At 48.4% G+C, this 25,045-nt stretch overlaps 1 protein-coding gene across 1 annotated transcript; it reads left to right on the forward strand.

Moving 5' to 3' along the window:
* Positions 1–5,173: 5,173 nt before the first annotated feature.
* Positions 5,174–25,045, forward strand: UAP1L1 (UDP-N-acetylglucosamine pyrophosphorylase 1 like 1). Its single transcript, XM_026049507.1, has 9 exons — positions 5,174–5,447; positions 14,452–14,656; positions 16,332–16,507; positions 17,724–17,896; positions 18,591–18,784; positions 19,418–19,558; positions 21,086–21,271; positions 22,019–22,085; positions 23,114–25,045. The coding sequence occupies exons 1-9, from the start codon at positions 5,174–5,176 to the stop codon at positions 23,198–23,200; spliced, it is 1,503 nt and encodes a 500-aa protein (XP_025905292.1). The 3' UTR covers positions 23,201–25,045.

A 25,045-nucleotide genomic window follows, 5' to 3' on the forward strand; every position in this document is an offset into this window, starting at 1 on the left:
GCCCCGCGCGCCCATTGGCTGCGGGGCCGGCCCTGCAGTTTGATTTTCCGCGCGGCGCCGGCGCTCCCCGTGCGGCCGCCGCCGCCGGGGCCSGGTCCCCCCGCCGCCCCGTCCCGCCACGGGGGCTCGCTGCGAGCCGCCTCAACACACGGGACGGCGGCGTCCAGGCCCCTCACAGTGACGGGAGCCCGCGGGCCGGGGGAGGCGGCTCTGATGCCCCGGCCTGGCTGGAGGTGCCCTGGGCGCGGGGATCCCTGCGCAAACCCAGTGTCCCCGAGGAAGCCTGAGGCGCCTCCCGTGGCCTCCGGCCACCCCCGTGCTCGGCCCACGCGTGATTCCCTGCGCGGCCGGTGCCCGCTGTCCGCAGGCGCCCCCGGAGCTCCGCGGGAAGCAGCGCTGGCCCGGGCGGCAGCGCTATTTTGAGAGGCGCAAATCCTCTTTCCCCGCGCAGCCCTTCACCTGCTGTCTGCCCAGCTGTGCATCCCGGCGGGCGGCGGAGCCGGGCGCTGCCAGCCCCGGCACCAGGGATGGGCTTCGATCTCTGCGGCACGGACAATTTCAGACGCTGGACAGGAGGGTCCAGCCACYCTGAGCTGCAAGTTGCTACCCGCTAGTTTGAGCAGGTTCAGAACCTGGGGTGTGCAGCCCTGTTGAAATAGGTGATTGCTTTTTTCTTCTTTTTTCCCTTTTTTCTTCTTTTCTGGGAGGCTTCTTCAGCTTAAGTTCAGCATCTAATGATGAATGTGACAAGGACAGAGTTTGGGGTTTTTTTTCCTAGAAACTTAATCTAAACTGGCGCATTGCCAGAAAAGGTCTCTCTAATTTAGCCAGCATTGCTGTATCTGTCAGATCTAAGCGTGCGTTAGTGTCGTGGCAGATCCTGCCCTTCTCTGCAAGCTGCAAGGTGCTGCTTTATGCTACAGGAATTTGCAGAGCACTGGCACCACTATATCCATGTCATGGGCCCATCAACTGGCACGAGTGGCCCTAGGTTGCGGTGTGGTGGCACCTGCCGAATCCCTATCCTGATTTGAGGCTGGTGCCACCAAGACAGTCAATCCTTGMTGCTCATCTTCCAAATGGAGTTCCTCAGCAGCCAGGTGTGGACTGGCATCTGGAGGCCATCACTGCTGCCTTCCTTATCAAGCAGCGCTCCGGCTGGACTCCTCCGTGCTATACAGCGTGCTCCTCCATGCACAGCCTGCTCTTCTTCTTCAAGCCATTTCCTCACATAAATTTCATGGACCTGTCCTATCTATTTTGAAAGCACTACCTCGCTCTGYTTGGCTGAATGCATTCACACCTGCTTAGGGTAAGGGGAGATTTAACTCCTGCTTCATTTCTCCCCTTCCCATCTCAGAAGCAAAGCAGTGAATTTTATCGTCCTCAGCTTTGCCATTAGCATGGGTTGAGGAGTCTTCATGCTGTTATAGAGCTCCAAGTCTTAAATCTYGCAGCATGGACAGGATATCTCAGCATGATGCAAACTGTGGCATCAGTCTGTGGGCTGTTATGCTCAGCAAAGGCTAAATCAGCAGGAAAATTATCTTTCCTTAGATCCTTCTCACATCTCTGGGACTATAGGCACAGATAGGAATAGCAAGGGGAATTTGGGATGGCCCTAATGCCTCCTGTCCATTTTCCTCCTCCATCTCAGTCGCATAGCAATCTGGAGATACCAAAAGCAGCTATTGGGTTGACTGATTCAGCTGAAGAACTCCCATTCTTCCATGTCAAAGGTTCTGCTCCAGTTATAGGAAACCAAGACATCACCATCCATTGCGGTTCTGCTCTTATTACATTTTCTATACTAAATTGCCCTCAGGAGCCTGACCCAAAACAGCCATATGTGGAGTTTTACTCCTTCGGGGAAAGGTAGAGTGAATGAGGTCCTACCATTTGGGATTTGCAGTCTAGCATAGGGAGATTCTGAAATTTCTTGGAAAAGGCTTTTTTGAGTTCATTTGTTTTTCTTACCAGAGGGTGTCAGGTCAGCCAAGATTCCTCTGATGGACAGAGCCATCTTTATTTCTTTAATAAAAACAATTTACTCTGTTCTCCTTCCCGCAAGCTGCTGGCAAGCACCAGCTGCCAATCAGTCCAATGCCAGCCCTCCTGCTCCACTAGCCTCGGGCCTTGGCAGCAGAGGAGCAGGCAGAACTGCTCTGATGTGGKGGCAGCCACATGCACCCTTCTCTCYGAAGCGGGCACAAGGCCCCTGGTGCCCCTGGGAGGCCAGTGACAGAGAGCAGAGTGACCCGCTGACCRGTCCCTCTTGGGAGAAGAGGTCACACCAGAYCCACCGAATCCCTGCAGTGCAGTGTGTTAGCAGGGTGCTCTTTGGTTGAAAACAGGACATATTTGGATTTGACTTTGACTGTGTAAGGATGATTTGGCAGTAGGAAACCATGCTGATTTCCATGATTTCCATGGCATATGTGTGTGAGTCCTCATCCCATGCMCCTCCTCTGTGTTCCCCTTGCGGAGACCAAGGTCTGTTGAGGAAGAGWGCCCGGCCTGCCCCGCTGCATTGCATTTCCCTACCTGCTGAAACAGCTCTGCATCCAGACTGGGTTGCTTCCCAGTCAGTGCTGATTTTCAAATGAYGCCCAAGAGTTATTCGTTGGCCTTGGTTACAGCCAGGCCAGGGACGGTGCTAGCAACACTCTAGAGGTCAAATTCTGGTGTTCTCTTTTGATAATTCAAGCAACTCCAAGATGGAGGGTAAGAGGGAAACACTCCCAGTACAGCACCAAAGTTTCCACACAGAAACTCATCCATCTCCAGGAAACCTTTGGGCAGGGGCTGAAAAGGGGAAGATGTGTGTGGTCTGGGGAAAAGCACTAGATTCTGGTGGRGGGAGCTCTCTTGTTTGCTCTTCCCAGCTCTGTGAGATGCCCTCAAGTTTTTCATCTTTACCAAGCCTCTCAAGGACTCGCTCTGTTTGTTTTGGAGGGTGCCAGGCATTTCCCACAAAGTTGCTTTTCTTCTGACTATTTTGTTTTCCCCTCGGAGGCCCTGTGAGCAGGAAGCCCGGTGGCTGCCTGGCAGCTTGCAGCCTGTCACGAGGGCCCGGCGCAGCAAAGCGGGTGGGAAGCTAAAATAAGCTCCGTGTGTTGGGCTGGGGGAGCTGTTTACCTCATCTGAAGCATAGCTGGATCAGCAGAGCAAGGATTTAGATCTATAGTGGCTACTACACTAAGTGGGAATGGAAAAGACGGGTCCAAGCATGCAGGTCCTCATCCTTGAGTGACATGTGTCACGTTTAAGTTTGGGTATGTGCACATCTTTCGTGTTCTACCCCACCGACATCCCGTGAAGCTGCTGTCCTCTTGCTAAAAGCAAGGATGCTGCCTGGGCACAAACCCAGGTACCAGGAGCTCTTCTGCTTCCTTGTGCTGTGAGGTCCCTTAGCAGGAAACAGCAGGCATTCGTATCCAGGCTCACCCTCCTTGACCCCTCCAGCCACTCAGGATCTCAGCAGAACAAGTTGGAAGTAGGAAATTATCCAAGACTTCAATGGAAAGATGAGAGATGCCCCGAAGTTTCCGTTTAGAAGACATTCAGCTCTGCTCTAGGATAAACTCTGTTCTGCTGCTGGTACTAGAGCCAGGTAATGCAGAGGCAACCACAGATATTGTGCAGTAAAAAATCACACCTAAAACTACTCATTTTTACAGGGAACTGTAAAAGAGCATTTCTCTGGGGAAGGTACTGGTGGTTATTTAGCTATACTTGAAGCAAGGTCCTGAAAATATGCAGCTCTGTCACTTCTCTGATAGGATTTTGCATCCCTGACTCTTCTGCTGACATCACATTACATGCCTTTTCTCTTTTTTGGGATACTGGAGGTTTTTTTTTTTTTTTTTTTTTTTTTTTTTTTTTTGATGTGAACTTTCCTGTTCCATGTTTATGTCTGCATTTTGCTTGGCCCAAAGTTATCTGCTTCCTGCTTTCTTGGGCCATCTTTTCTCATATGTCCTATCCCACCCGTGTTCCTTTCTTTTTATTTTTGCTTCACCGAGGAAAATTTCTACCTGCAAGTGTACAACAGCTTGTGGGATCGGCCTGGGGCAGCAGCAGCAATCTTTCCTGTCTTTGCAGACTGTCCACACATGTGGAAAGACCAGCACACTGCACCCATTCACACATGAATGAGACCGCAATGGAGACTTCATGTAAATGGAGGCACCAGAGAGGAGAGCTAAAAGGTTTTAAAGCCCAAAGCCTGTCTCAAATCTTTTCCATGTCTGGGCATTTCTGTCTTTCTTCCGGTCTCGTTCTGTCCGGCTCTGACTGCAAACAAGATGCTGCAGAGACAGGATGGAGGCTGGAATGGGGACCTGGTGGCTGTGCTGGAACACGGAGCCAGTGGCTGGACTCTCTCAGCAGCAGGACTAGAAGGGATTTCAGGCAGCCATCTGCTCCTGACGGCAATGGATTTACCAGAGGTCTTGGAGCAGAGCTTTAGGGCATTACACTGCCTCATTCTCGGCAGCCTGTGAGCCTGGCACTGGCAGCAGAAGATGCTGCTTTGCCCTGTGCCCTCGACTCCCGCCTGGCCTCGGAGTTGTGCCCAGTCACTTGAGTGCTGTTGGTGCCGGTTCCGGGGGAGCCAAGGACTCCGCAGCGGGCCCTGCGGCAGGGATGGGGCAGGGCGCAGTCAGCAGCATGTGCTCCAGGCAGGGGGGGAAACCCTGCACAAACCCGCTCCGCTCCCGGCCGCTGGCAGCGCCCAGTGCCCGGGCGAGCGCGCAGCCCTGCAGCCAGCGGCGGYCTGGGGTAGCGCGGCCGCCCGCCCCGCTCCGCGCCGCTCCGCTCCAACCCGCGGATCCAGGCGCAGCCCGGCCCCTCGGAGGCGGGGCTGCCCCTCCCGCAGGCAGCTGTGTCCCCGCAGGCAGCTCCGTTCCTCCCAGCTCCGTACCCCGCAGGCAGCTCCGTCCCTCCCAGGCAGCTCCGTCCCTCCCAGCTTCGTCCATCCTAAGCAGCTTCGTCCTTCCCAGCTCCGTCCCCGCCGCAGCTCCGTCCCTCCCAGCTCCGTCCCTCCCAGGCAGCTCCGTCCCTCCCAGCTCCGTCCCTCCCAGGCAGCTCCGTCCCTCCCAGCTCCGTCCCTCCCAGGCAGCTCCGTCCCTCCCCGCTCCGTCCCCGCCGCAGCTCCGAGCCCGCTCGCGCGATGGCGGCGCCGGCGGAGCTGCGGGCGCGGCTGGAGCGCGCGGGCCAGGGGCACCTGCTGCGCTTCTGGCCGGAGCTGGGCCCGGCGCAGCGCTCCGCGCTGCTGGCCGCGCTGGGGCCCGGCCTGGCCGAGCACTGCGCGCTGGCGGCGGCCGCGCGCGGGCGGGAGCGCGCCCCGCCGCGCCTGGACGGCCGCATGGAGCCGCTGCCCGGCGCGCTGCTGGGCAGCGCCCGCCGCAGCGGCCCCGCCGCGCTGCAGCGCTGGGAGGCGGAAGGTGAGCGCGGCCGCGGCCCCCCTCGCTGCTCCGGTCGGTGCCGCCGGGCCGCCCTGCTCCGCCGCGGCCCTTGGAGCCCCGCGCCGCCCCGCACCGCCCTTGCCTGCCCTCTCCCCGCGGCCGCGGATGGCCCCGCGCGCCGGACGGTGCAGTTTGCAAGTGCAGGGTGGCGATTTGGGGCCATTTAGCTGCTTCTGGCCGCAGCTGCCTATGTGGACGTCTCCTCAGGGAGGCTAAGCCAGGAGCAGAGATAGCCCAGACTTTGGCAGCTTTGCCACAGAGGACTGGCCGTGCCCCTGCCTTGTGGCTGGCAGCACAGAACTCAAGGCGAGGGGTTGTTTTCCACGCAGCTGCAGGTGTGGTGTTGGCAGGAGGCTTGAGCAAACCCCGGGCTGTACAATTGCGCTTCTGTGTACGCAGGGAGCCCAGAGTGACCACAGTTAGTCACCTGCTCAGCTCTTGTTGCCGGGTTCTGTAAAAAAAAATGCTCGCTTTGCAAGCTCTGCTCTTTCATGAGTCCTTGGAGGCCACCAACACTGCCACAGCTGTGAGGAAGCAGAGGTGTTTATAGCCCTGAGAGTTGCTCTTCAGGGCTGTCAGCATGTTTGTGAGTGTACCACTTGCGTAATTGAATACCAGAAATAGTAGGGTTTGCCTTAAAAAATAGAAAGTGGTTTGGTGCCTGTGAAAATGTGGCAGGTCAGCTGGATCTGCACTCSTGGTGTGAAGCTGGTTTGTATCCTGACCGTGCTGAAGTCTTCCCCTTGCCAATGGGAAGGGCTGTGAAGCTTGTGTGTGCTTGGGAAGATGCCCTGCTAGGTCACACTGCAAAGACTTGGTTGATGTAGAGAGCAGGGCTAATCTGAGGAGGATCGCCAGGGCAAGGAGCATGGTGCTGTGATCACACATATGCAGTGAAAACCRCCAGCCTTTGCTGCTGTGGGATAAGGCCGTGTCTTGTAGGAAGAAGTGAAGCCCCAGAGTGGTTGGAGTYGAGAAGTGTACATGGCTGCTCAAGTATGGAGTTGTATTGAGGCATCCTGGTGGTCTCCTGGGCACCACACTGACAAGAACGTAGTTCCCATGTTAGGATGGTTCTTTCCAGGTTGTGGCACAGGAAGAAGCTGAGTTTTGGGAACAGAGCAAAGCAAAGTGCCTATTTGGCCAGTCTCATGGAAGAAACAAGGAAAGGGAAATGAAAGCATCTGATTAAGCCTGGRTTGCCAAGTAAGATGAATGGGACATTGATTGAAAGAATGTTCTCTGGAAGACTTCTGTTCTAGAAGTGGCCCTAGGACTTCAGATGAATGATGATCCTTCCTGTCTGTCTTCCATGTGGGTGCTGAGCCTGCATTGGACCTGGCAGCTTGCAGGAACTGCAGTGCCAAGCAGACTTGGAGGTCTTGACCTCCATTGCATGTGGCAAGCCAGGCAGATTCGTTCAGCCTGTTTATTACCCACCTTCTCAGGAGCTGTTTGGGACTCCATGAGGTGCCAGACCATCCATCATGGTCCACGAGGCCTGGTTAGATGTCAGCTCTCACCTTGTGGATGTGCTGGGTGTGTAGAACGTGGGGTTGATGGAAGAGGTGGTGGCTGGACCTGGTGTATGTGGAGCAGGGTGCMACCGTGCTCCTTGCCATGGTCATGCATGTATGGCTCTGCTATTTTTCTAGGGTAAACTTTATGTATAAAGATACAGATATCTTTCCACATTCCAGCATTCTTTACAAAATATGGCAGTTTTTAGTCAACACCAAGGCGTGATAAATCTTTTTTTTTTTTTTTTTTTTTTTTTTTAATAAATAATAGTAAAAAAGCAAGCGGGAAACAGCTGTGGCCCTAGAGGAAACTTCCGAACTGCAGCAAGTGTCTGTAAAGCCTCAGCCTAAGCCTGTGAGCAAGGATGTGGGAAGATGTGATCAGGGAAGTAAAAATTTCCAAACAAAAGCAAAAATAGAAATGACACAGTCACAGGGCAGAAGAAAAGCTGTCAACTTCCCAAAGACGGGGCTGAGTGGTTAAGGAGGGAAGAGAAGGAGGAAATTATGCTGTCTGGCGGGAGGCTCTGTCGCCAAGGCAGGATGCAGCGTGGGCTTTTGTTTGCTTGGAGGTGAAGGAGCTCGGTCCCTGGCTCCGCTCTGGGGACGTGTCCATGGTGGTGACCCCGGGCTTGTGTGTGCTAGATCTTGCCACGCAGCAGGAAGGCCGTGGTGGCCCTGCTGGTCCCATCAGCTCTGTGTCTTAGTTTTGTATGGTATGTGGTGCTGTCCCTGTATTGCTGAAGTCGCAGCTGATCTCAGCAGCTTCCACAGCGGGTTCCTTTATCTGCCCAGCAAAACTGGGGTCAGGCTTGAGCACACGTCAGTGTTTGTGGCTCTGGGGACGCTGTTGATGGGAGCTTGAAGGCTACCTGGGATTTCCTGATAGAGTGAAGAAGTAGGTTCTTGTGACAGTAAAGTCGTGGATTTGTGTCCAACCATATTTTCCATCACCAGAACTCATATCTCCCACTGATCTTTTCCGGCATGCTGAATTTTGAGCACCGAGCAGGTAGGAGGCTGCAACAGGGGTGTCTGCACCTGTAGAACAGCCCAGAAGTGACTGTCGTCACCCAGCGGGGGATGCAATAGGATGGCACATCCTCTTGCTTGAGGATGCCAAAGAGAAGAGGAGCAAAATGCATGAATTCAGTGGGGTGAATTGATCCAGACTATTTGCTAGATCAACAGTTTTAGCAAACTGGGAAGCTGGAGCTAGGAAGCTGGAGGTCTTCTTYGCCACACCAATCAATGCAAACTCTGTGGAGTCTCCAGCAAGAATTCAGTAGGCCTTGTATGATTGGGACTGTTAGCCCCACACAGGAATTGCTTGATGCTTAAATCCACTTCTGTTCCAGCTCTTAACTGGGAGGCATCATTTCTCATTTCCACCAGGAGAGGGGGATGCAATTCTGCTGCTTTCATTTGTTTTTTTTTCTTTTTTTTTTTTTAATTTTTTTTAAATAATGTAGTCCAGTGCTAAAAATAAGAAACCACCCTTGGTTTTATTTCATTCAGGAGAACCACGGTGATGCTGAGCTGGCCCTTATGCCAGGACTCGTGCTGCTCTATAGTCATGTCTCCTTGGCTTCCTGGTCTTCCCGAGGAGCCCCCCAGTGCCCCTGTGCTCCCGAGAGGACGGTGTCACACCGGAGCTGGGCTCCTGCTTTGTCAATGGGCACCTGAATTCCCTGCAGTTGGCACCAGCAGTGTGTATGTTGCCCCCAAAGGGAGCTAAAGACTGAGGAGATTAATTTCTCCTCCTTTCTCTTTTCTTTTTCTGTGTGAAAATGTGATTAACATTGTCAAGCAGTGCAAAATTTGATCTTGGGAATATTCCAGATATTTTTAAGTGGTCAGAAACAGTGCAAATATTAAGAGATTCCACTTTCCAAGCAGCTTTTTGGAGGCTTGTGTGAATCAAGCACAGTCACTTTTACATTCTGCAAACATTTTTGTTTGTGAAAACTCAATCTTGGGAATAGATCTCTGCTCCCATTTAATGGGGAGGTCTGATGATCTGTTTTGGATCATGGATTTTGTTTATTTTTTCCCTTTTTACTTCTCTCATTGGTGCTGTAGTAATCAGGCTGGTGGAGTCCATTCAGCAGGAGAATTCAATCTGGGCTTGCAAGATCAATTTGTTCTTCCTGTGAAATCTATTTTTGTTTCACTTTATATGCAAAATAAGGCTTACTGCAGTCTTTGTATATAACCGTCAGCCAAGACATCTTCTCTCTTTGCTTTGGTTGAGCTTTTCCTTTTTTTTTTTTTTTTTTTTTTGGTTGTTGTTATTCTGTCTTGTTTTTGAGTGTCAAATACTTCTCTTTCCTGCAGGAATGCACAGCAAAGTGAGGCAGTTTTTATGAGCTTTAGTCATGAAAGTTAATAGTTTTACAGCTGGGAAGGCAGAACAGACTTGATATTTATTTATTTATTTATTTACCTACCTACTTACATTCTTGGCAACCTAAAACCAGGAACCTGTAATGTTCCCTTGTAGTTGTTGGGTTGCCCGTTAATACATGATGGGAAAGACAGTCTTCTTCCTTATCCGCCTGCGGTCAGAGAAGATTTTCATTCAGGCCAAGAAATGTGCCATGGACAAATCTCTCCTAGGAGAGAAGTCACCCTGGTGGAAATGAGGACCAAACTTCTTGTGGCATTGGTAGTTCCAGTGTCGGCTTTACCAAGCCCTGTGGTGTGGCCATCTGCTAGGAGTCCTCATCAGTCTGGATTCTGGAAAAAAAAAAAAAAAAAACAGAAAAATAAAGAATGGCCCCCAGTGAGTTTCTCAGTGATACTGCTTTGGACTCAGTTTCATCCCACGTATGTCTTGGTTCCTCAGCTCCATCTGTAGCCAGTGCAGGAGCAGGCAGATGTGGGGAGATAGTTGCTGGAAGCCAAATCATCATGTGGCCGTGTCCATTGTTCTCCATTCACAATGTGTGAAGTTTACGTGAGCTACTCTTCTCTCAGACATCCTGATTTAAGGGAGGTGACTCCAGGCCAGGTACCTTTGAGCCCTGGCACCTTTGAGCCTTGGATTATAGATAAGCTGGCCGTAGGCTTTTCTTGATACAGCATTAGATCAAAATTTGACATGAATGGTTGGTTCCCCTTGCTCATAGTCTGTTTCCCCACATAAACMTGTTATTTGAGGTAAGTGGCACTTGAAAGCTGAGGAGAGTGACCTTACATTTCAGGACCAGAATGTTTGTGTGGATGCTTGAGTTCAAGAGATACCAAAGCAGATAATGCAGCAGGGATGGAGTTGGGAAATGACTGACTTGGTCATGGTTTGGTGGTTAAATTGGGGAGATGCTGCTTTGGTTGAATTGAAAGCAGCGAATGCCAAGTTACGCCTTCAGGGAGTTTTATTTTAAACCAATATGAAATACTGTAGCTTAACCAATTTGTGTTCTATGTCATTTAGCTTTGTGTGTGTGTGTGTGTGATTTTTGTTGCCTTTTTGAAATAGTTCTTGATGCAACCGTTTCAACAGAAAAGTTGAAACAATGCAAATAAATGTGTCTTATGGAAGACCTTCTTTTAGAACTTCTTTTCCTGTAAATGTTTCCCTTCCCTTGTTTTTCTACTGGAAACTCTTGGGTCAGCTTCAGCTTGAGGGAGCCTGCCAGCCAGGAACTGCACTGCTTCGGTGCAATGTGCATGCACGTAGGCCAAACTGAGAGGTGCTACCCGTGCTGCTCCAGCAGTAACACATGGCTGAGGTAAGGAATCAGTAACACATGGCTGAGGTAAGGAATAACAGATACTACAGTTTGGAGCCCAGGGAAGCAATGAGTGAAGACAGGGCTGAGATGGAAGCAGCCTATGGAGCAGGTTATAGACATGGGCACTCGAGTTGTTCCGCGGCTCGGTGCACTGCTCTGTCTGGTGAGCATTACGTGAAGAACATCAMAGCCACCCTGGTGTGGGTCGATGTCGCTGAGCAGACTGATTGTTAGTAACCCGACATATTAGTCTTGAATTTCAGCCCAAAGCTGTTGAGCCTTTGGAAAGCTGCAGATCGGTTTACTTGGGTGACTGGATTGCCTTGGCGCAGGGAGGAAGGATTTGTGCTTCCTGGCATGCTGCTGCCCTCGAAGCTGCCTCTCCACGCTGGGACTGTGTGGCTGTGGTGTGGCACAAGTGGTGCAGCTGTAAATGTGCTGACATCTGCATCCAAAGYAGCAAGCACCCGGAGCCAATGGATGATGATGTGTGCGTTCCACCTTCTTACCCGCTCCCTCCTGCTCACGTTGTGCAGCACTTGTTCAGTCATGGAGCAAACATGGCATGGTGACATTCAGAGCCCTTCTCGCCATGCAAGGCTCTGGGCCCGTGTCCATCTCCTATCGTTTTTTAATGTGGTTGGGCATAATTGGAGAGTGACTCATCCAGCCTTGTTCTTAGTTGTGGAGGTGACAACAAATATGTTCTTGCTGGTGTTAATGGTCAAGGGCTGTTCTTCACTTGGACGTTGCTATTTATCTTGTTGTATGAGAGGCTTATCATTACTGTGGGGAGGCCAAGATTAAATCCATGCAGGGATGGCCTGGCCAAGGGAGAGACTTTTCCTTGCAGCCCAATGAATTGGCTCTGTGTTCTAAATGAGCTCAGCCGGACCATAACACTTTCCATCTCTTTTCCTGTGATAAAGGGGAAAAGCAAATAGACAGAACCTGTGTAACTGCTTCTCCACTTACCGTGACACCCACTATTTCAGTTATAGCTGAAACTTTTTCACCTTTTCCCTATTTAGGACGATGGAGTGGCTGCTAAAACAGTGCGTGACTCAAACTGAAGAGTTTAACTTTGATTTCTAACTGCAGTTGGTTTTCCTTCCTCTCGCTATGGGTAATTTCATCATCCCTACCAACCCTTCAACTGCCTTCAACTCCTTTCCATCCCTGGGGGTTAATCTGGGGRCTTTCCCCAGAGGAGGAGGACTGGAATATTGCAAGGGCTGCCTGAGGCCAGTTCCATCCTGCAGCCTTTGCTCCAAAGAACCTGGTGATGGGGCATTAACGGGGCTCCAGCTCCTGGCAGGCTGTGGAGCACGCAGGTTGGCTCAGAGCAGAGCATCCCCGTTCAGTGTGCTGCTGAAGTGGCTTGCATGGCTTCCTGATAATGTGTGTGTACATCAGAAGAGGAGAGGGAAGCGAGAGAAGCAACTGAAAGGAAAGCAGCTTTAGCCAAAGCTTGTGTTTAGTGGAGCTGCATCGCTGCAGCCAGGCAGGCTTGTGTGTAAAGTGTGGGTCTCACTTCTGGGGCTGGTGCCCCTTGCTCCCCCACTTGCAGCATGCCCTTGCAGGCATGAGAGTTTGCTGGTTCTCTTCCTTGGGGGGTGGCACCTTTGGGCACCCTCATTGTGTGAGGGCCTGGATAGGACCCAGCTTGTCCTCCTAGAGCCCCTTCTTTCCAGGTCCTTTATTTGTTGGTGGTATTGGGTGCTGCCCGTCTGGACCACATGGAAGCTGACGCTCCTTACACCAGCCTCGTGATGTGGCTGGCTGTGCTCTTCTCACATCAAGCTTCCTCTTAATGGAAGGCATCTCCTTTGCAGTCTCTTCTTAATGCAGACCAGGAGACGAAGGCGAGTGGCCCCTCTCTCCTGTAACGCTGTGACAGGAGCTGTTGGCTGGGCTGTGTGTGACCCAAGCTGTGTGTGTGCAGAGCTCCCTAAGGCTTTTCCGAAGTTCTCCAACAGGTAGCAGTGTTACGGGCTGGGAGACATGCAGGGTGCCAAGTAGTGAGTAAGAGTGTTGTAACAAATACCTTCAACCCTCTGCTCTGTGTCTGGGTCGCCTTTTGCTTTGGGGAATTCAGTGATGATGCGAAGGAACCGTTATTTGCTTGTGGTTTATTATGCAATAAAGTCAGGCTTATTTTAACTGCATCAGGGCAATGGAGAGTTTTGTGCTGGTGTCGCTTTAATCTTGCAATACAGTTTGCCCAGTGCTATGGTTGATCAAGCCTAAGTCTGTACAAGCTTCCTCTTCTGTCCTAGAGCTGCTTGAAGCTTTGAAGTCCTGAATCCTTCACCTTCAGAGCAGGTTTCCCTCTAGAAAGCTCTTATAGCCCCACTTAGAGTGGGAGGTGGGACTAGAGGTCCCAGAGGTCACTTCCAGCAATATTTCTGTGATGCAGTCAGTTACTTCAAGGGTCTGCTCTGCAGCAAAGTGATGACACTGTTGTGTACCTGGCTTTCTTAGGTGTGCTTTGGCAGGCATTATTAGTTTTTTTGCAAGCAGTATATTTAGACTGGAACATGATGCTACTGAAAGCTGTCGGCTTGGGGGTGTCAGTGTCATTGCAATGTCCTGGGTGACAGAAGACTTAATAACAATAACAATAACAATAACAATAACAATAACAATAACAGTAAGTTGGACATTTGAACAGAATTGAAACTAAGTCAGGTTGTCAAAGCAGCAAGTGGTACTTTACATCTTACTGTTTAATTTAACAGCTCATTATCTAAAGGTAAACTTAATGACCCATGGCTTCTTCTATTTCTGTGGTTTTGGTCCCAGTGTCTTCCAGTCCAAATGACATCTTTTTTATTATATATACTTTTTTTTTTTAAGTCCATGACAGAGTTAAAATGATGCAAATCTGGGTGTTTGTTCTCCTTTTGGGAGCTGGGGAGGATCATGAGCCCCTTGGACCATGGGGAGCAATGACAGGYGTAACTATGTGCTGTAGACTTGTGTGAGTTTGCAGGAGACTCCGATTGCTGCTGTAATCCATCTGAGYTGTTGCTTTTTCCCTGTTGCTTCTTCCATTTGTCCCATTTGGTCATGGTGGTTACTGTGGTTCTGGCTGGAGGGAAGGCAGAGAACAGTCAGAGGAGGAGTGGAATGGGTGTCTATAATGTGGTCTGATTATTCCCCAAGCTTGGACTTTTCTGGCTGTCGTTAGTCCTGACCGTACCCTAGCAGCAGTGGAAACAGTACAGATAGTTCAGTAAGATTCCAGAAATCCCCATGCTTTCCTGAAGATGAYGAGACTGTTCCAGGACGTAGAAATGTTAGTGGTGAAAGACCACTAGCCCAGCCTCCTGTTTGGAGCAGGTTTGGAGCAAGTTTCTGTAGCCAAATATTGAAAACCTCAAAGCATGGAGGTCTCCCACCTCTCTGGGGTCCTATTCCAGTCCTGCATCCCCTCCTGGTAAATTAGTTTTTTTTTTTCTTAATCTCCAATTTGAGCCTCCAAAGCTGCATCTCCTGGCAGTTTCCCATTATTTTACCATGTCTCAGCTTAAATGAGGAAACTGAGGCATTAAAGAAGTGAAACAATTTTCCCATGCAATGTCACCTTTCTATTCCAACGGTGGGCATCAAGCTGTCAGCTATGGCTATTGCCCGAGCTCTGCAGACAGCCTCAAGAGTGCAAGGTGTTCATTGCCTTTAGCCGTGTGATTCTTATGTTCCTCTTGGCTTCCCTCTCCTCAGGTTTCCACCAGATCTCGCAGAACAAGGTGGCAGTGCTGCTGCTGGCTGGCGGGCAAGGAACTCGCCTGGGAGTGAGCTACCCGAAGGGCATGTATGATGTGGGCTTGCCTAGTGGCAAGACCCTKTATCAGCTCCAGGCGGAACGAATCCGCAAAGTAGAGCAGCTCGCTGGCCAGCGGTACCACCGCAGGTGCATCATCCCTTGGTAAGTGACCCGGAGCCACAACCACCGCACAGGGGCTTTGCCTTGCAGCCAGGCCGGGTTGTCTTCTAGAAGTGCTCTGCTCAGCGCTGTACGCAGAGAGCCTCTGCTCTGCAGGGTTTGCAATCCCTGCAGCTGGACGTGGGGTGAGAAGGAAAGGGAAGCGTGACCTCAGGAAACGAGTCCTGCCCTTGGCTCTGCAGCATGCTGGCTGTGAAAGCACACAGCCCAAACAACACTTCAGTGCCCGTTTCAAAGCACACAGCCCAAACAACACTTCAGTGCCTGTGTCGCATCCCGTGAAAGAGCTTCATTTGTGCTGTACTTTCTCAGACCTGTGCGTGAAGGGAGTGACTGCTGAGTGCTCACCTTGCAAGCCCCTCACCCTGCCCTTATGTCTTATTTCTGCCACAACAAAGAACTTTTCACCTCACAAGGGAAAATGCCTTTTGTGCTCCATTTTTAGGCCGCCTCCTGCTGTCATTGCAAACGGAAAATGCCMTCAAATGTCGCTTAATTGTAAGGTGGCTTATTTAGAGCTGACTACCTGTTCTCCTGGCTACGCCTTGCTTTCAAAAGCCTCCAGGCTTCAGGACAGACTAAATCTGGGCAAGGTGCAAAATGCAAGTTCCTTGAGGGATGTGAGGGTGAGAGAGAAGACAACACTGCAGCTGAGTTCTGGGAATGTCTTGCTGCTGGCTGTTCAACCCCAAATAATAATAAAAAAATCTTTATGAAATCACTACCCTGTCTGTCTGAGATGGGATTTGGGCAGAGAAAAAGGWCCCATGTGCCTGGCATCTTTGAGGTAGCTCCTTGTCTTTTACGAATTGGTGACTAAAGGTGATTTGACTCCAAGTTGTACATCTCTTCAGTTGTATATATGACCTGAATTGCAGGTATTCCCATCTCTGATTCTGATGGCAGCTAGGATGGATTATTTGCAGCATACAAACTCTGCTGATGCCCTGCCCTGTAGGTCTTGTCTCCCCAGGCTGAGGAGACAGTGGCTGCTGCAACGTGCTACTGCAAGGATGTGAATTGGTGTGTTCAGGAGGCCTAAGTTCTCCTGTTCAAGGTGCAGATACCCTAGAAGGCTGACAGAGGAACCTGGAATCCTATAGCAATAGTGGTTGGAAAAGCGCTTCATGGGGAAATGGTGAATATTCCTCTTAGCCATTGCTGAAGAAATGAAATAGCAGAGAAAGACAGACCAAAGAAGGTTGCAGACAGGAGAGGGGCGGGGGGGAATAGAGAAGCTTAAGAGAAGAAAAAATCATATAGCCAGCATCTAAAAATGCTGCTTCTCTTGGCACAGAAGAGACTGGCAGACTTTGAGCTCCTGGAGATTCTGAGCACCTGGCACAGATCTTTAAGCTCTTAAAATCAGTTTATTTATCAGAATCTAGGGGGGATGGGGTTGCTGTGCTGTCTTTATCTCCCTGCCAATTCACCTGGGTATCTACACAGCATTTGTGAGGGGGAAAGGCTCTTGCACAAGGTTCTATGCAGCCTCCAGGCATGGTGAGCTCTGGAGAAAAGCTCTCCTGCTTAGTTACCTACCATAGAATATTGAATTTGAGACTTACAGTTTTTTTCACCCTTTTTATATTATGTGGTTTTGCCTTTGCTTGTGTTTTCCTTTCAACTTGGTCATTCAGCATCTGTTCTTGCCCAGGTACATTATGACAAGCGAATTTACCCTGGGGCCAACAGAAGAGTTTTTTGCAGAACACAACTACTTCAACCTGGAGAAGTCCAACGTGATCATGTTTGAACAGAGGATGCTGCCAGCTGTCACCTTTGATGGGAAGGCCATCTTGGAGGAGAAAGGGAAAATTGCAATGGCTCCAGGTACCCAACTTTTCACCTTCAATTTGCACAGTAACACAAAATGTGTTGGTAATTACTAGCTATCACTAGTCTTGGCACACAGGAGCCTTCTTTTGGAGGTCAGTGTTAATGCTTTTGATCAGCGTGGGAGGGTTCAGTTAAATGTTTCCAAGCTGGGAATCAAGAGTATAGCAGTTTTGGTTTAGTTCTTGCTGGAGATTTGTCCACGTCATGTGTTTTTTTATTGAAGCCTGGGAACATGGGCAGGATTAGAAGGATCAGGGCAGCTGCAGGTTAGGAAAGACATGCGTTGGCAGCTCTGTGTATACGCAGGGTGAAGTCTCTGGGTAAAAGCCCCTGAGGAACGGACTGCCCATGTGAAGCTGTCAGGGGAGCAGCACGTGCTCCTCACTGTGCATCCTGCTGGCCTGGGGCTTCTGGTCCCTCAGCAGGGCGATGCTGTCACACTGGGGAGAAAGGTCACTTGGTTGAAGGCTGCCATTCAAAGGCTAAGGCTGATAGCTGAAAATGGCTAGAAGAATTCAGCAAGAAGACAAACTCTTTCCAAAATGACGGAAATGTCTCATCTTGAGAAGTAGCTCTCCCTTTCTTTCAACCTGGCCTCGCTAACAGAAGCAGTCAAGGCAGCCCAGTCAGGGCTCTGTTGTAGTGATGTGGCTTTGTGGCTGTGTGATGATTTTCCTGAGCTAACAGTGTCAAAAATCCATGTTTGCTGAACGGATGTGCAGGGGCCTCTTCTGCAGCTGGAGTTCAAGTGTGTGACAAAGGTACTAGGTTGGGATGAGAGGGAATCCACAGAAAATAAGATTTATGTTAGTCTTTCTCCCTCGGGCTGAATTTTAAATGCGTTTTTTGCTCTGCACTGGATGACAAGAAATGTAATAATTTTCTGCGACGCTCTATGTAGTACTTTTTAGTGTTTTTCCTCTAACGATCTTATAACAGTTCATAGAGTCTCATACTATTTCTCCGTGAGGTTGATGTTCACAGTCCCACTTTTCAGATGAGAAAACAGAGGTGTGGAGGGGAATTGGGTTGAGTGAACTGAGACTGTGGCAACACTGGGAATAAAATCCGGTAGCATTGACTATGGGCCTGATCATCTGCTGCTAGCAAAAGCATTCCTTGCTCTGCAGCTTGTGCTCTGACAACATCAGTCACAGAAAACACATTGGTACTAATGAAACAGGGCCTCCCTCGTTCTCTTGCCTTATAGATGGCAACGGCGGTTTGTATCGTGCTTTGATGGATAACAAGATCTTGGATGACATGAAAGAGCGTGGTATCCAGTATGTCCACGTGTACTGTGTGGACAACATCCTCGTCAAAATGGCAGATCCGGTCTTCATCGGCTTCTGTGTTTCCAAAGGGGCTGACTGCGGTGCTAAGGTGAGGCAGCGCTAACGGGCCACCTTCCCCCTGGGAATCAAGGTCCATTTGAGCTGGGAAGCTGTTGGGTCGGGATGTGCCAGGATATTAAACCTCTGACAAAGATGGCTGGAAAAGAGCAAACTTAGACATGACAGCCTGAACTGCAGGTAGTTAAGTGCTTGGCTACCAGTGCCATATGCAGAGTACATCCCTGTAAGTTAGAAGCTTTACTGGCCTTGGGTGTGTTTATAGATGAACATTTTAGTTTAATCCAAGCACGGAAAATGGGGAAAGCCAAAGCAACCTGATTTGAGACTCTGAAGTGCCAGGCTCTCAGTGCTTATAAAGAAAGATTTATCTTGCATTAATCATTAACACTGCTCATTCAGAGAGGGAGCTGAAGGTTAGCAACTGTAAAAATAAAAATCATTTAATGCTGGATCCCAGTTAAAAGTCCTTGATTATAGAACTGCCCTCAAGTATGCTGCTTTCTTTTAACTGTGGCCTGCCCCATGAGCAACTGTTTAATTAAGTGGCTGAGTATGGTTCTTAGGCCAGGTTTGGGGGACAAAACCACTACACTTAGTCCTGCCCCATTTGTGCTGCTGAGGAGACGCGGCCTGTAGCAGAGCCTTGTAGGTTGGTTGTGTGTGGGAACTGGGTACTGTTTTCTTCTCCTCCTTTGTCAGCACGCTGTGCCCTGTGGCTGCAGGTGGTGGAGAAGGCCTATCCCACGGAGCCCGTCGGGGTCGTGTGCCTTGTGGACGGGCTCTACCAGGTGGTGGAGTACAGCGAGATCAGCCCGGAGACGGCGCAGCAGCGGAGCCCTGACGGGAGGCTGCTGTACAGCACGGGCAATATCTGCAACCATTTCTTCACAGTCGACTTCCTGCAGACAGTGGCCCAGTAAGTTCGAGCAGAGCTGCCGGACAGCTGTGCGGCCCCCAAGCACCTTCAGGAGCGGGTAGCACGGTTTCACACTCRATATTTTCAGTAGTGGACAAGGTTTCAATAAGCAGCTCTCTGCCCTTAGGTCTCGAACATTCAGGGCATGTTGRGGCTGCTGTGTGAGTTGTCACTGTGGGAGGATATAGAACTGATGTAATTTAAAATGTGGGGTTAGTTACAGGGGGACCCAACTCCAGTCTTGAGCCAGTCTTGAAGAGCCTGGTCCCTCCTTGTGTGAGGATCTGCTCTGGTATGCTGTCATCCTGATCAGATAACTCCTTTTTTTTCTTCTACCTGTGGTTTCAAMTGGGCACAGGGTCCTTGTTCATCTCCTGCTTTACCTGATTGTGTCACACTGTTGTGGATGTGGAGTGGCCACTGCTCCCCACTGCACAGATGACTGGATTGCTCTGGTCCTGGGCATGTTTCCTGGACATATTTTATATGCATTTGGAAAGAACAATATCCAAAATAGCTGACGTATTACCAAGGGCAGTAATAAGCTGTCTGTTTTCCATTAAAAAAATCAGTTCTTCTCTCAAAGCAAGCATGAAGTAAATGAATTTGTTTCTCCTCCTTTTGCTCTGGCAGGAAATTTGAGCCCCAGCTGAAACATCATGTAGCCATAAAGAAGGTGCCCTACATTGACGAGGAGGGAAATCTGGTAAAGCCGCTAAAACCGAACGGGATAAAGCTGGAGAAGTTTGTGTTTGATGTGTTCCAGTTCTCTAAGTTAGTGGCAGATGTGAATCTTTATTTCTTTTTTTTTTTTTTTCTCCTTCTCAATGTTTGTTTGAATGACTGTTGGTTGTAACAGGCCTTGACAGGGAGCACACGGGTTGTGGGTGGCTTGGTAAGAAGCTGCTGCATCTACCAGTCTTCTCTAGCATGAGAGTAACCCACAGGCTCTGAAAGGTGCCATTTGCAGAGTCCTCAGCAGCAGGCAGGCTTGCTCTGACTGTGCTCCAAGCACCACTTGTCCTATGGAGGGTGGCTTGTCTGGCTGAGCCCCTGCTGGCTGCACAAACAGGGAAGAAAAGAAATTCTGTAGATAGTGCAAGGCAACATTTAACATGAGCCCCATGTTTGAGTATTTCAGCCTGCTGAAATCAGGTCGTTGSGAATCGCAGCTTCCATGGCAACTGCAGCTCTGGTTACATTTTTAGGGCACAATAAGCCGGGTTCAGTTCACAGCCTTTGTGCYGGGGAAAGCAGGTTGCTTAAGCACCATGGGGCCGAGTTACTGTTGCTGGGGGAACTRAAGTGTTGCCTTGCCAGGCTCTTTACCCATAGCGGAGATCGTTTGTCCCACAGCGGTAACACAGTCAGAGATGCTTTGTTTTTTAGAGGATGGGAGATTTTAGTAGTTTAGGGATCTCACGTATAATGTTGGCTATAGTTATTCCTGCTTTTAGAGTGATTTACTTTAGAATTGGGCAGCTCAAGACTTCAGCTCCAGTTTCTGTTTCCTGATACGCATTGAGTGATGAAATAGCATAATAAATTATTATAGTAAATTGAGTGAATCACCATGATGAAAACAGACCTGATTTCAGAGTTTTAAAGGGCCTCACGTGCAAGCAGTGATATCTCTGTGTGCTTTGTTAATAATAATGGAAAAGCAGCTTGGCAGATGTTCTTCACCCTTGAAAGGCTGAAACATGCAGATGTTGCTGTGGTTTATATTTGCATTCCCTCTTGACTGTGACTTGTGCAAAGTTGCTAATTCATACCCAGAAACTGGTGTCCTTGGTTCTTCCTTGCCCACACGCTCTTACATGGAGTAACCACTTCTTGTAGCAGGGAGGCAGCTGCATATTTTGTTTCGGAGCAAAATTATCCCAAAGACTGACCACCTGCAGTGCAACCTGCATCCTAGCTTCACATATCACTGCTGCCTCCACCTTGTCTTGCTTATTATCCTCTTAGCTGAGGGTTTTTGTCAATAAAAAGCTGCCTAGCCTCTGGAAAGGTTTCTGTGGAACTCTGAGCCCATCTTGAGAGTCAGATGTTCTCTGGGAGCCTGGACCTCTAGTTGGGAGTTTCTGTCATCAAGCTCTGGTAGTCTTGCTCTACAGGTGGGTGGTGGGCTTTCCTTAGCTTAAATCTGCTAAGGGCAATAAGTATGAGCCTTTCTCTGTTAAAGTTGTTGTTGATGGATTTCTTTTTTTCTTTTTTAATCTTTTTTTTTTTTTGGAGAACATGATTGATGGCTAGCCTTGTTTTTCATTATTCTTGTCTCCTTCCCTTTGCTGGTAGGAATTTTGTGGCATTTGAAGTTGAGAGAGAAGAAGAGTTCTCCCCATTAAAAAATGCAGATACAGCTGAGAAAGACACTCCTACCACAGCTCGGCAATCCCTTCTGGCCCAGCATTACCGSTGGGCTCGCAGTGCCGGGGCCACATTTGTGGATGAAAATGGCTGCAGGATACCAGAGAAATTCAGGTGTGAACCTCTGTGAGCTGCTCTGTAGCTTCTCTTTCTGTGGTTACCTGACGCTTGCAGTTGTGTACACTGTGCTCCACAAAACTGGGCATCACATGGTGCCTTGGCATGACTTCTATTGAGCTAGCCTTTTCTGGAGATCAAGGTCTGTTACCACTCCTGCTTCATCACTGATTACAAATACAATAACAAATATTCAGGTAACTCAGTGCAGTGGCTCGGACACATTCCTGCTTTGGGTTGTGAGCTCCTCCTACAGCAACTCTGACACAGAGAGACCACAGCCTTCGCTAGAGGCAGTCCCTTTTATTGTTTAGGATTTAGCCAGCCCAAGCAATGGGAATTTGTAGCCATCGCCACCTTTTCTGAATATAGCTCCAGTTCTCTTAGCTAAGCAGCAGCCTTCAGGTGGATGTAAATATCAACTATTAAACAGAAGTTAGCATCTCAAATACATTCTGTATCTGAATGGGTTGTTAGTTCATCAGCCCATAGCTTAATAAACTATAAGCTCTTTGTATTACTTGAAAAGTACTTCTTCAAAAATCACCTACTTGCTTTGTGAGAAATAGTTGGTAGCTGCTTGTTCCCTTTTATTTCCACAGTTCTGGTTCAAATAATGTCTGATGCTTGTGAACTTAGCTTCTCTTATCCTTCTGGATGTCCTGTTCTTGCTGAGCTGTCAAAGAAAACATGTCATTTTATAAGCCTCATAAGAAGTTAAAAACCTATTTTCTCTTCTTTTAGTCTCTCAGGAACTGAAGATCCTCCTGCTGTGTGTGAGATTTCTCCATTAGTGTCCTACTTTGGAGAGGTGAGGATAACTTTCTATGGAGGTATTTTTAAGAGAGGGCACGTATGTATCTCATTTCCTGCCAAACACAACTGGTTTCTTTAGCCTCTGTTTATCAAGAAACGGTAAGATCAAGAGAGCCAGGAGTAAAGCTCTGCGGCCCAATCTTGGTTCCACCATGGTTTACTTTTTGGCAGTTTGCTCCCTCTTGATGTATCTGTTTTAACCATCTGTAATGAAGCTGCATAGTTTCATTAAGGTTCACAAGTAGTTTGTGATCCTCCAAAAGCAAAGGAGTAGAGAAGTGCAAATATTCACATTATAAAATGCAGAGGGTTCCTATATCTGCCTGCGAGCTAATTTACGCTAGTGATCTCTCCCAATGTATGCATACCAAACAAGAAAGCACAATGTGTGCATCATCGTGGGAGACAGCACATCTCRGAGCACATTTCTGAAATTCATATCCCTGAATTAATTGGTCCCAAGAAAGCTGCTTCCATTTAACAATGCAGAGACAAGCCTTTGGATGTTGGGCAGACAGGCTGAGAAATAGTAGATGACAGAAGGAAAAGTGGGGGACAGTGGGAAGGGTGTTTGAAAAGCTTTGCATGTTATCTTTGCTGGCTTTTTTTTTTTTTTTTGCCTGCAGGGAGCTAACTGATCCCAATTATAAAAAACACGATGAAAAAAATGTAACTTAAGTTGACCTTTCTAGGACTGTKTTTTAATGTGACTTAAAGAGAGTAATTATAACTTGTATTAATACCATGCCTTCCTCGCTTTCACCCTGTCCAACCTGAGAGGCTTTGTTTCCAAGATCCTTTGTTTTATGTGTGTCTCCTTCATGAATTCCAGTCATGTGGTTAAAACCCTTTCCATCTCTGTCATGCTGTAATGTGTCACTAAGGAAACTGTTGCTGTTGTCTGGCCCTTCCATGACCTCTTCATTTTAGGTGGCCAGTCATTCCTTGAGAACTTAAAAATAATGCAGGTAACCAGTGTGATGTGTTTGCAATGTTAACTGTCTTGTTTTTGCATGTTCTCAGGGTCTGGAGGTGTACATGAAGAATAGAGAGTTCTGTTCTCCCTTTATACTCAATGAAAACAAAGCGGAAATGCTAAGAAATTATTAAATTCTCAAATCTGATGCATATCCATTATGAGAACTGACAAAATTAGAATGTCAGCTATTATTGTGCTATGAGAAATTGCTCTGTGTTCCTGGATGGATGCCAAATCCTTGTAGCAGCTGTGTTTACACACGCTTGTATCCGCCCCAGTGCTGTTTGGTAACTTTGAAGTCTGCAGAAGAGATCGAGGCCTTTTTACCTCCATCTGTTTTGGAGACTTAGAATGAATGAAGATTAAAGCCTTCCAGATACCGAACAGATTTTATATCTTTTTTTTCTTTTGGTATTGTTGTTTTTGCATGTACAAATATATGAATCAGCCAATCAGGACCTAATCAATCTGTTTTGCATTCAAGAAGATCAAATCTCTGTAGTGCCTTGCTAGGTATCTTATTCACGGTGTGCTTTCTTTTTTTTTTTTAAGTTGGGAGCAGAGGGGAAGTGGGATCAATGTGAGGCCTTACGTTGAAGAGCAGGTTAGAAGATCCAGTTCAGCAGTTTTAGCACTTTACAGAAGTGTTAGATGTAGGTAGGGATGCTGCCATGCAAAGTGTTGCTTGAGATGCAGACTCTAAAGCTGACAAATCGCACTGTTAAAGCTCAGTGCTGGCACTCCAAGAAAACAGAATAAATACAGCTTAGAAGGATTGCCCTTTACAGCTCCAATGGCCTGTTTATTTTAAAACAGGATGATAACAACTGATTTTGTGGCAGCCCTCTGCTCTTCTAGTCTTATGCCAAAAATGAATTATACTTTTTTTTTTTTTCAATGCTATATATGGTATCTCTATCAGGGGACATTCTATAAGTGCCTGACAATAGTAAGAGGAACAAATCTGGATGGTGAAATTCAATGCTTAACCAAAAGACAAGAAAAAATAATGAAAGGCTTAATCCCGGCACAAGCAATGTAAATGATGCAAGCACTAGCCTCTGCCTTTATAGTTCCTGGGCTGGTAGTTTTCCAGCACTCTTTCACCTATGGTTATAGTTCTTTAGATGCCTTTTTTTAAAGATTTTTACTAACTCTAAGATAAGATAAGAAGCAGGTAACTGAGGATGGTAATTGTCAGAAYAAATGAGCTACAGCCTGCCTGAGGGATCCCGGGATAGCCATGATACACGAATTGATCCTTCATAGCTAGCACGCTGCCTCTGGTAGACCTGTCGCGTGGGCAGCTCTGCTGCAGAACCTGGGCTGAGTGTCAGCTCATGGGCTGCCAAACTCTTCAGGTGCGTTGCTGGGGAGAACTTGGTCGATGAGCATACTATACTCCTTCCAGAAAACCAGGAATTAAAGAAGGCAGTGAGGAAGCTGCCTCATCTGGGTAGTTGTGCTTCATGCATCTGCTTCTGCTGAGAAATTGATGCTCCTATTATGAGGCATAAATATTTTAAATAACTTGTAGTTTTCTGCAGTACTTGATATGAAGCCACGTTCCAAATATTGGTGAAGTTTAAAAATAGCTTTGCGAGTAATTGTACCTTGTAGGTAGGCTCCAGTTTTCTAAGGAAAGCATCTGAATGTCAGTGGCAGGATTTTCAAGGATAAGCAATATCTACATATATACAAGTAAATAGTCTTTTGTACCTGCAGATCAGYGAATTGCAGTTCATTACCTCATTGCACGTGCAACCAGTAAGTCTGATTTTTAGTAAAAATTAAGCCATTGCATTTGACACTCAATTCYGTAATGTCTGTTGCACAATCTTTTTATGGTCATTCCATTCTGGTCGGTCAAGTTGTATATATGAGAAGAAATCGCATTGTATCTTTGTTGCTATTGCTTGTCAACTCAGGCACAGGATTGTTTTAAATTGCACTGTGCTATAAAACAGCATATTTCT

Source organism: Nothoprocta perdicaria, unplaced genomic scaffold, assembly GCF_003342845.1.
Source record: "Nothoprocta perdicaria isolate Ctin4 unplaced genomic scaffold, notPer1 scaffold_6, whole genome shotgun sequence".
In the NCBI taxonomy this organism is placed as follows: Eukaryota; Metazoa; Chordata; class Aves; order Tinamiformes; family Tinamidae; genus Nothoprocta; species Nothoprocta perdicaria.